This window comes from Ursus americanus, chromosome 13, assembly GCF_024610735.1.
Source record: "Ursus americanus isolate L20-20 chromosome 13, mUrsAme1.1.p, whole genome shotgun sequence".
NCBI lineage: Eukaryota > Metazoa > Chordata > Mammalia > Carnivora > Ursidae > Ursus > Ursus americanus.
Window position 1 is genome coordinate 45,007,624 of NC_142139.1, and position 12,711 is coordinate 45,020,334.

The 12,711-nt window shown below is 33.5% G+C and overlaps 1 protein-coding gene across 1 annotated transcript in view; it reads left to right on the forward strand.

Moving 5' to 3' along the window:
* GLRB (glycine receptor beta) overlaps positions 1-12,711 on the forward strand; it is a 94,902-nt gene that overhangs the window by 69,677 nt on the left and 12,514 nt on the right. The window contains exon 9 of the mRNA XM_045798757.2: positions 12,090-12,382. Within this exon, the coding sequence (XP_045654713.1) occupies positions 12,090-12,382 (293 nt within the window). The remainder of the gene's footprint in view (positions 1-12,089; positions 12,383-12,711) is intronic.

Consider the following 12,711-nt stretch of genomic DNA (forward strand, 5'->3'; position numbering starts at 1 on the left):
CTCTAACCTCTTTAAACATACTCTGTTAAAATGTCAATAGGGATGGAAAAATACTCAAAAGGTTAATTGGAGGATTGGAAATATGAGTGGAAAGTGCTTATTACACATTCAGGAGTTAATAATATGCTTCACTTATACATTACAGTTTATAAAGCACTTTTACACATTTGATTCATTCAGCAAGTACTCATTGTGCACCAACTATGTCCTAAGCAATATTCAAGAAGATGGGCATATAGTTAAAGTAAATAGCAAATAGGTAGTTAACAAAATAGATAAAACAAAAGAAAAACACTAAGACTCAGTGAGTGTTCTTCTTGGAAAGAAAGAGACACCAAAGAAGCACAATATGTAATCTCTAAAATGGTGACGTAACTTCCAGTTATAGAACAAATAAGTCATGGAGATGAGAAGTACAGCATAGGGAACATAGTCAATATAGTCAATAATATTATAATAACAGGGTATGATGTCCGGTGATGACTACATTTAATCATGGTGAGCATTGAGCAATGTACAGAATTGTTGAATTATATGTTGTACACCTAAAACTAATATAACATTGTATGTCACCTATACTTCAATTAAAAAAAAAATCCTAATGCCCAGTGAGTGGGTGGAAAGATGACGTAGGGACAGAGAGTTCAGGGACAGCAGCCTGCTTGTCAGGAATTGCTCAGAGAGAAGTGATATTGGATAAAAATGTGATGAAGGTGAAGAAATGAATCACTGGATATCTAGGAAAGAATGAGCTGGGATAGTGATCATCAAGGCCAGCGTTCCTGAGGCAGGAACATGCTTGGAATATTTTGGGAATGCCAAGGCCAGTGTGGCTGGAGCAGAATGAGTGAAAGGGTGATTAATTGATGAGGTCAGAAAGACAACAATGGTGAGGAGACCATGTAACATCTTCTTAGGCATTCTGATGATTTTGGCTTTTATTCTGAGTGAAATGGGAAGCCCTTGAGGGCTTTTGCAAATGATCTGCTTTAAATTTCAACAGATCCTCCTTGCCTGCTTTGTGTAGAACCCACTAAAAGGGGGCCTGGGTGGAAGCAAGGAAAGCAGTTAGAAAGCTATAATAGTCCAGGTAAAACAATCACGGTATTGCCAGGGAGTAGAGATGCTCGTAAGTAGATGATGGCTATGGTAGAGATAAAAAGACTTATAGATGTGTTGTATGTAGGATTTAAGAAAGCAGACTCAAAGCTGACTTCAAGGGTTTTTCTGGCTGAGAAGCCAGGAAGATGAAGCTTCCACTAAATTAGTGAGAAAAGCTGCGTGTAAAGTAGGTTTGAGAAGATGGGCAGACAAGGAGCTTCTTTTTGCACATGTTAAGTCTGAGATATCTTTTAGGTAGGGTTATCATATAGTCAGTTGGATATACAAGTCTGGGGTTTCTAGGAGGGATCAAGGCCAGAGGTAAGAACTTCAGATACATCAGAATATAGATGGTCTTTAAAGTGATGAGACTGGAGTACAGGTAGAGAAGACATCTAAGAACTCAACCCTTGAGACTGAGAAGATGAGTAACAACCAGCATGATGTAGATTCCTGGCAGCCAAATGGAGAAAGCATTTCTAGGTGAATAGAGTGATCAGCCAAGCTGCTTGTAAATCAAGTAAATTTGGGGCTAAATATTGTCATTGGATTCAGCAACCTGGGGAAGTCACTGGTGTCCATGATAAGGACAGTTTCCTTAGAGTGACAAGAGGAAAGCTTGTTTGGAGTGACTTCAAGAGAGAACAAAAGGGGAGGAACTATTGGCATCCAATGTAAACAACCCATTGGAGATTGTTAACTGTAAAAAGAAAAAGAGAATAGGGAAATAGCTGGGTGGGAATAGGAGTTGAGAGGTTTCTGGTTTTTGTTTTTAAGGTGGACAAAATCATAGTATGTTTATTTTTGGTGGAAAACAACGATTAACAAAGGAAAAAATGAGAGATGGAAGAAATACAGAAGCAGAGCCCTTGAGAAGTGAGAAGGGATGAGATCTAGTAGACGGATTGGCCTTTGCTAAGACAAAGTGGATTTGTCCCAGATATCAGCAAACTCCTTCTGTAAAAGGCCTGATAGTAAATATTCTATGTTTGTGGGCCATATGGTTTTTGTTGCAACTCCTGAACAACAGGAGTTGACAATACATAACTGAATGGGTGTTGGTGTGTTCCAATGCCCTGTGCATCAGTTTAATATCCCCTCGTCTACAATATCAGGAGAGAAAGCAGAATATATACGTATAGACAGAGATAGGTGAATAGATATGGTAGTGGGGGCTTGTAAATGATTTTGTTTTCTCAATAAAATAGGAAGAAAGGTCATAAGTTTCTAGTGAGATAGGATACATTATTGTGAGTTTGAAGAGAAAGAGAAGGTAGTGAATGGAAGGGGAGGGATATATTTATGTTTTGGAGATGTATTCATGTTGTTGCTTTATATTTATATTTGGCTGTATCTTATTGCTGAGCAGTATTTCATAGTATGGGTAAAGCATAGTTTGTTTTTCCATTCAGTAATTGATGGGCATTTAGATTGTTTCCAGTTTTTGGTTATTATAAATAATGTTGCTATGAATAATTGTGTACAAGTCTCTGTATGGACATACATTTTCATTACTCTTGGGTAAATACCCAGGAATTAGATTTCTGGGTTTTAAAGTAAAAGTATGTTTTACGTTTTAAAAATTTAATTATTTTATTTTATTCTTATTAAGTTTTTTATTTTATTTTAATTCCAGTATTATTAACATACAGTATTATATTAATTTCAAGTGTACAATGTAGTGATTCAACAATTCTATGCATTGCTCAGTGCTCATCATGATAAGTATACTCTTTATCCCCTTCACTTATTTCAACCATCCCCCCCATCCTTGTCCCCTTTGGTAACCATCAGTTTGTTCTCTATAGTTAAGAGTCTCTTTTTTGATTTGTGCGTCTCTCTCTCTCTTTTTTGTCTTTTTTTCTTTTGCTAATTTGTTTTGCTTCTTAAATTCTACATATGAGTGAAATTGTATTGTCTTTCTACTGACTTATTTTGCTTAGCATTATACACTCTAGCTCCATCCATGTTGTTGTAAATGGCAATTTCATACTTTTTTGTCTGAATAATATTCCATGATATGTTTATGTGTATGTATGTATATATATGTGAGATATATATATATATATATATATAGCATTATATTTATTGTTCTTTATTAATTATTCTTTATTAATCTATGAATGGATACTTGGGTTACTTCCATTATTTGGCTATTGCAAATAATGCTGTAATAAACATAAGGGGGCATGTATCCCTCTGAATAAGTGTTTCTGTATTTTTATGGTGAATACCTGGTACTGCAATTACTGGATTATAAGGTAGTTCTGTTTTTAATTTTTTGAGGAACTTCCATATTGTTTTCCACAGTGGCTGCACCAGTTTGCATTCCCACCAACAGTGTGCAAGGGTTCTTTTTTCTCCACATTCTCACCAACACTTGTTGTTTCTTATGTTTTTGATTTTAGCCATTTTGACAGGTATGAGATGATACCAAAATATGTTTTACTTTTATAAAATACTACTCTAGCGTTGATCAAAAAGATGGTACCATTTGCTTCATATACTCCCTAACATTTAATTTTCTTACCCTATTGTAATTCTCTAGTATAATGTTGACTAGAATTGTTGAGACATGGTTTATTCCTGATTCTAGGTAGAGATAACTGAGCCATTCATTATTGAGAGTAGTAGTAGCTGTAGATTTTTTGTAGATGTCTTAATTGGGTTGAATGGATTCCATTTTCTTTCTAGTTGTCTAAGAGGTTTTTTTTATCATGTATGATAAAATTTTATTGAATTTTGGTTGAGTTTAAATTTGATTGCATTTTGCCAAATACTTTTTCTGCATGTATTTAAATATTTAGATGGGTTTTCTTCTTTATTTTGGTGAGTTATATTGATTGATTTCTAGATGTTATGAGTTGCAAAAATTATTAGCATAAAAATATGTTCATAATATTTCTTTATCCTTTTAATTTCTGGCTGTAGTGGTATCCGAGATGTTGTTCCTGATATTTAAATTGTGAATTCTCTTTTTTCTTGATTATTCTAGCTAAAGGCTTATCCTTTTTCTTGACATTTTCAAAATCTCAGTTTTCATTTCATTTATATTTTCTATTTTCCCTTTTTTTAGTTCTTTATTAATTTCTATTTTTTAATTAGTATGGATTTAATTGGGTCTCTCTTTGATGGTTAAAGTGGGAACTCAGATAATTGATTTCAGATCTTTTTTTTCTTTTCTAATGTGAGCATTTAAAGTTATAAATTTCCCTATAACACTACTTTAGTTACTATTCACAAATTTTGATATATTGTATTTTAATCTTCTTTCAGGTTAAAAATATTTTCTGATTTCTTTTGTGATTTCTTCTTTGGCCCATGGATTCTGTTCGATTTACAAATATGTAGAGTTTTAATAAATACCTGAACATGATTTTAATTTTATTTTAATGCTTTTTGATTTTGTCAGAATATGACTTCAAACTTTTTGTTTATTGTGACTTGTTTTTATGGCCCAGACCAGTATATGTCTCCTGGTAACCATACCATGTTCACTTGCAAAGTATATTTGTCATTGTTGGGTGTAGTGTTCTGTAAGTATCAGTGGAGTCAAGTTGGTTGGTGGTACTATTGAAATCTTTTATGTCATGTGTCTAGTTATTTTTATAGCTATTGGTGAGAGAGTTGTTAAATATCTCCCACTATATAGAATTATGCTTCAGGTATTCAGAAGCTTTGTTATTAAACCATTACATATTTATAATTCAATCTAGAAATGAAATCATATTATTTTAATGTATGATTTAATGTATAATATTACTTTAATAAAAAGATACTCTATGCAAATGGAAACAAAACTGGGGTAGCTATACTTATTTTAACAAAATAGACTTTAAAATAGAGACTATAGAGGCACCTGGGTGGCTCAGTCAGTTAAGTGTCTGCCTTTGGCTCAGGTCATGATCCCAGAGTCCCGGGATTGAGCCCCACATTGGGCTCCCTGCTCAATGGGGAATCTACTTCTCCTTCTCCCTCTGCCTGCCCCTCACCCTGCTCGTGCTCTCTCTCTCTCTCTCTCTCGCTTTCTCTCAAATAAATAAATAAATAAATAAATAAAATCTTTAAAAAATAAAAATAAATAGAGACTGTAATGAAAACAAAGAAGGGCATTACATAATGACAAAGAGGCCAATCCAACAAGAGAATATAACATTTGTAAATATTTATGCACCCAACATAGGAGCACATAAATATGTAAAGCAAATATTCATAGACCTAAAGGGAGAAATAGACAGCAATACATAATAGTAGGAGACTCTAATACCCCCATTTATACCAATGGATAGATCGTTAGGACAGAAAATCAATAAACATCAGCCTTAAACAGCATGTTAGAACATATGGACTTAACAGATACTTACAGGATATTCCATCCAAGAGCAACAGAATACATCTTCTCAAATATACATAGAACATTTTCCAAGATCATATGTTAGGCTGAAAAACAAGGTCTAATAAATTTAAGAGGATTGAAGTCACATCAAGCAGTTTTTCAAACCACAATGGTATGAAACCAGAAATTATAAAGATTTCTTTATTTGAGAGAGAGAGAGAGAGTGCACATGCATGTGAATGGGGGGAGGGACGGGGGGAGAGGGAGAGAGAGAATCTCAAGCAGACCCCCTGCTGAGCGCAGAGCCTGATACAGGACTCAATCTCATGACACTGATCATGACCTGAGCCAAAACCAAGAGCTGGAAGCTTAACCGACTGAGCCACCCAGGTGCCCCTGAAACTACAAATTAATTACACAAAGAAAACTGCAAAATTGACACATTTCTGGAGGTTAAACAGCATGCAACTGAACAACCAATGGGCAAAAATATCAAAACAGAAATTAAAAAACACCCTGAGACAAATGAAAATGAAAATGTAACATACCAAAATTTATAGATGCAACAAATGCAGGTTTAAGAGGGAAGTTCATAGTGATAAATGCTTACATACCTATAAAAATCACATATAAACAACCTAACTTTATACTTTCAGAACTAGAAAAAGAAAACAAGTGAAATTCAAAGTAAGTAGATGGAAGGAAATAAAGATTGTAGTAGAAATATGTGGAGACTAAAAAGACAAGAGAAAAGATCAATGAAACTAAAAGTTGGCTCTTTGAAAAGAAACAAAATTGATATGGTGAGTGCTATGAATTGTGTAAGACTGATGAATCACAGGCCTGTACCCCTGAAACAAATAATACATTATATGTTAATTAAAAAATTAAAAAATTTTTAAAAATAATAAAATAAAATACCTACTTCTAAAAATCAATCAATCAATCAAAATTTAGCTAGATTCACTGAGGAAGAAAGAATGCTCCAATCAATAAAATCAGGAAAGAAAGAGAGGTTACAACTGATATCAGGAAACACAAAGGGTCATGAGAGACTTCTAGGAACAATTATACACCAACAATGGACAGCATAGAGGAAATGGATAAATATACAACTTACCAAGCCCAAATGATGATAAAAATAGCAAATTCAAACAGCCTGACTACCAGCAAGAAGATTGAATTGGTAATCAAAAACCTCCCCAAAATCAAAAGTCCTGGACCAGACAGCATCCCCGGTGAATTCTACTAAACATTTAAAGAAGAATTAATACCAGTTTTTCTCAAACTTTTCCAAAAAATAGAAGAGGGAAGAACTCTTCTAAACATTGTACAAGGTCAGCATTACTCTGATACCAAAAACAGACAAGAAAGCCACACACTAAAAGAAAATTACAGGCTAAAATCCCTGATGAATATACATGAAAAAGTCCTCAACAAAATTTTAGCAAATCTAATTGGAGAGTACATTAAAAGGATCATACACCATGATCAAGTGGAATTTATTCCAGAGATGCAAGAATGGCTCAACATCTGTACATCAGTCAGTGTGATACACACATTAACAAAATGAACCAAAAAACTCCTATGATCATCTCAGTAGATGAAAAAAATCATTTGATACATTTAACATCCATTTATGATAAAAAAATTCTCAACAAAGTAGATATAGAGAGAATGTACCTCCACATAATAAAAGCCATATGTGACAAGCCCACAGTTAACATACTCAACAGTGAAACCAGCTTTTCACCTAAGATTAGGAATAAGACAAGGATATCCACTCTTGCTATTTTTATTTAACATAGTATTGGAAGCCCTAGCCAGAACAATTATGCAAGAAAAAGAAATAAAAAGCGTCTAAATTGGAAAGGAAAAATTAAAGCTGCGACTATTTGCAGATGACTTATTACATACAGAAAACCCTGAAGACTCCATCAAAAGCTGCTAGAGTTAATAATGAATTCAGTAAAGTTGCAAGATACAAAATCAACACATAAAAATCTATTGTGTTTCTTTATACTAATTATGAACTATCAGAGAAATTAAGAAACTCCTATCTGCAATTGCATTAAAGAGTATAAAATACTTAAGAATAAATTTAACCAAGGTTGTAAATGAGCTGTATATTAAAAACTACAAGTCATTGAAGACAATGCAAATAAATGAAAAGATATTCCATACCCATATTTAGAAGATTAATATTGTTAAAATGTCTATGCTACTCCAAGCAGTACACAAACTCAGTGGAATCCCTATCAAAATTCCAATAGCATTTTTCATAGAAATAGAATAATCCTAAAATTTGTATGTACCTACAAAAGATCCCTAATAGCCAGAGCAGTCTTAAGAAAGAAAATCAAAGCTAGAGGTATCCACACTCCCTGATTGCAAACTATACTACAAAGCTATAGCAATTAAAACAGCATGGTGTTGACATGAAAAAGACACACAGATCAATGAAACAGAATAGAGAGCCCAGAAATAAACCCATGTATATATGGTCAATTAATTTATGACAGAGGAGCCAAGAATATACAATTGGGAAAGGACAATGTCTTCAATAGTGTTGGGAAAATTGGACCTGCAAAAGAATGAAACTGGACCACTATCTTATACCATACACAAAAATTAATGATAATGTATTAAAGACTTAAGTGTACCCCAAACCATAAATCTAGAAGAAAACAGGTGGTAAGCTCCTTGACATAGGTCTTGGTGATGATTTTTTGAATCTGACATCAGAAGCAAAAGTAGCAAAACCAAAAGAGGGACTGTATCAAACTAGAAAGCTTCTGCATAGTGAAGGAAACCATCAATAAAATGAAAAGGTAACCTACCAAATTGGAGAAAGTAATTGCAAATCATGTATCTGATAACAGGCTAATATCCAAAACATATAAAGACTTATACAACTCAATATCAAAAAAAACAAAAATAATAACAAAACAAAACAGAAAAAAAAATCCAGTTAAAAAATGGGCAGAAAACTTGAAGAGACGTTTTTCCAAGAAGACATAGAGAGGGCCAATAAACATCTGAAAAGATGCTCAACATTCTCCCAATCTAATTTTGATTTACCTTTTCCATTGTTAACACAATGGAAAGCTCCCTCTATGAATTTTAGATAAAGACTTTTGTCTTTAGCTACTTGTTTAAGTATGGAAATAACTATGCAAGTAACTATGGGAGTAACTTTTATAAATTATACATAACGTTCCCTTTCTCTGGTACATAAAACACTTTAACTTTAGCTGCTAAAAAGGAATTTTTTTAGCAAATAACTTTCAGTCAAAAAGATTAATAATTTAGGTTACAACTCAGACCTCTAGCAGACCACGCATACATACATTTCTTTCCTGTACTCTTTTCATCTGGAACAAGACCTCTTTCAGAAATGTGAAAATGTATTTTTGGATTCCCACATCATATTAGTAATGGTTTTCCTTTTAGTATCTTTTGATTAAAGCATTATGAAATGATAACATCCTACTATAATTTAGTAGTACTTCTAAACGAATTTTTATTAATCACAATTCCACGTGTATGAATTTGATAAATAGTTTATCGCTTAATGAGATAAGAATCATTAGGACTGTAGACAGGTATGTGATCACTTGCAGTTACTCCTTGACCAGTTCATGGCATTTGTTATTACATTAGCATTATACTCTCTAGCTCCATCCTTATTGCTGCAAATGGCAAGATCTCATTTTTTTTTATGGCTGAGTAATATTACATAATACATATCACATCTTCTTTATCCATTCATCTTTCATTGGACACTTGGTTTGCTTTCATATCTTGGCTATTGTAAATAATCCTACAATAAACTTAGGGGTACATATACCTTTTCAAATTAGAGTTTTCATCTTCTTTGAGTAGATACCCAGTAGTGGAATTTCTTTTGATTGGTTTATAATTTATTAAAATTCAGACAAAATTTCACTATGCATTATTTAACAGTGAAGTAATTTTATTTGAAGACTACATTAAGATAATGCTACAATATTTGTCTAAAGAAATATTATTTGCTCAGATTTCTTTTTTTTAAAAAAAGATTTTATTTTTTGAGAGAGAGAGTATGTGAGTGGGGATTGGGATAGAGAAGGGGGGGAGAAAATCTGAAGCAAACTCTGTGCTGAGTGCAGAGCTCAATTTCATGCCCCAAGATCACTACCTGAGCAGAAATGAAGAGTTGGCCACTTAACCAACTGAGCCACCTAGGGGCCCCATGATTTCTTATTTTAGGATAAAAAACCAAATGGATATTTCCTATTTTAATATGATTTCCTAAAGAGAAAGTATACAGTGATGTTTACATTTTCCTCCTCCATAACTCATCCCCATTTCTATTCTTTCATCTTTGAAATGATAAAAACCTTAATAGAATGGACTATCATGGTTTCTAATGTAATACCTGGGATTATAAATACATCCTTTATCCCCCCCCCCAAAGAATCTATTAATATCATATCATTCCTTTTAAAATGTAGTCCCTTCTCTGTTTCTTTGGTCTCCTTTCTCTGACACTCCAGCATTTTTTCCTCACAAAGTTTTCTTCATTTTTAGCATGACCTCCATCTGCATGATATTGGCTAATCTTTCCTTTTACAAAACTCTGACGTGCATTGTGCTGCATCATGGTCATCGGTTTTGTGTTTCTTGGCCTTTATCTAACCTAACTCAGTATTTTCATACCAAAGTCATAATCTTTCTTCGTCTCTTCTTCCCATCTTTCATGGGTACTTTTCTAGTTATTCTGTTTTTCAGAAAATTGTTTCAGTCTTTTCCTTCTTCCTTCAATCAGTAACCAAGTCTTTTAAAATGTTCTCTTCAAAATCCTTTTATATCAGTTCTGTCCTTCTTTTCCTCATGCTTTGTTTCTGCAACTACAACTTTTTTCCTTTCTTAGTCTGTTTTGTACATCCCTACCAGAGTAATGTTATTCAGCATTCTTTTGATAACGTCATTTCTCTTCCTTCAGTTTACAGTTTTTTAATATTTTCTACCAAATGTGGTAAATTCATTAGAGGGCTTTTAGGACCCTCTATAATCTGACATCATTCTCCATTTTCTCATGACATTTCTAACATATCAGGAAATATTCAGGTATACTACTAAGTTTGATACATTCTGTGTTATTGATGAACATGATAATTTATGGAAACACAGAGAACGGTGTGTCAATATATTCTATCTCAAGGAATGAAGTAAGCTTTGTTTTCGATTGATAGGTTTGTGCGTAACCTTTGATTAAGAATAGAAAAATTGACTTGGAAATATTATTTGCCAAATTAATGCCCATAGGCATAAGTAACTGTAGTTTCAAGCAACAAGTGATAGGACCTTGGATTTTTATGTTATTCTCCACTTCCAGATAAGAAACATTAAGACCTATATTAACTTTTAAAATATAGTCCTATTAATTAGTTCTTAGTTTTCTTCAGGACTAAGCATAATTAGTATAATAGCAAATTAGATGCTTATTAAGTGTTTATATTCTAAGGAATATTGTTTCCATCTACTAGAAACCTTTCTATTAGAAAATCTTTTAACTCTTGAATACTTACAAAAAAACAAACCAAGAAACTCTATACCTTTTAGGAGCCTCTGAATGCAACTGATGGAATATATTTTTCAATGTTTTAACTGATTATTGATACTAATATAGTACTTACCATATTCCCAAGGCAAGAGAAAAGAGAGCCAAGTACATCTTTATTAGGATAACATATTCATTAATTCACAGTGGTGGCCAAATCTAAGAGTAAAAAAAGTGCACTTGGCCCCATAAGTGAAATGGACTCACAGAGCCAAGGCACACCTGCTTCCTACATGGCTGAAAGTGAGTGTCCCTTGACATTATATAAGATTTTTTCTGACCCAGTCTGTTATTGGTAGCCAGTGCCAGTGGATCATATTTGCCCATCCCCTCTTCTGAAAATATGAAGGAAGGGAGAAAGAGACAAAAGGGAAATGCTGGGAGTGTGGCAAGTGGAAAGAAAAGGAGGGATATAAATTAATGCCATTTTCCTTTGGGATCTTACAATTATTTGACTTAAATTGGTATATAACTAGTTAGCTTTCCATAAATGGTTAATATCACGTATAGCGGAATATTATTCTTTCCTTGAAAAGCTGAAATCATTTGTTTTCCTGAAATAATCAGGAATGCTCTATATCTTTTCTATTAGATTTTTTTTTAATTGTGAGTCTTATCAGAAAATTGCTTTATATGTTCTGTTCTTGCTCAGGTTAGTTCTTCGTGGGGTAAAATTCAGTTCTATAACTGTCTAAAATAAAGCTGAAGAATGAAATAACTAATTAGAGAGCTTTATGGCTTTCTCTGAGATACTACAAAATAGTTTCAGATATCTGTAGTATTTAAACTAGATCTAAATTGTGTTTTTACACCTTGGTTTAAATTTCTGTTTACTTTTAAATATTAAATATTTACAAACATCTCCAACTACATTCACTAATCCTAACATAAAAAGTATGTCAGTATTGTTTTTTCTACTCTGTGAACTTGAAAGAGACCTGAGGAGCATTGAAACTTACTAGAGGAGGATATTGTCAGAAAGTAATGTTTGCACAACATTTCATGGGGGTTAAAAAGCAACTTTAACTCCTATTTCTGTTTCTGTAGGTATTTTCTCGGTACTCAGCTTGGCCTCTGAGTGTACTACGCTTGCTGCTGAACTTCCCAAAGTATCCTATGTGAAAGCTCTCGACGTATGGCTCATTGCTTGTCTTCTCTTTGGGTTTGCCTCACTGGTGGAGTATGCCGTCGTCCAGGTGATGTTGAATAACCCCAAAAGAGTTGAAGCAGAAAAAGCCAGAATTGCTAAGGCTGAGCAAGCAGATGGGAAAGGTGGAAATGCTGCTAAAAAGAATACTGTGAATGGTACAGGGACTCCTGTTCACATTAGCACTTTGCAGGTAAGAATGAAACTATCCAGGGAAATTATTTCCCCCATCCTCTCTGCAGTAGCAGGAGAAAGATACTTGTCTATGGGTGTGAAGTTTTCATAGAATTGGTGTTGCCTCATTTTTCTCTCAAAGGGAAAAGGAACTGTACACAGCATACTTTTTGGAAAAGAAATAAAAATCACTTAGGTTAAATACTAATTAAGAAAAAGAAATCAATACCCTATCAAATTTCTAGACTTCCCATCGAGTTTAATGGTACATTTCTGCTTTGACGGCTACCTTTGAATGTGGAGATCTTGCCGAAGTATAAACCTTTCTACTATTTCTCACTTGATAAG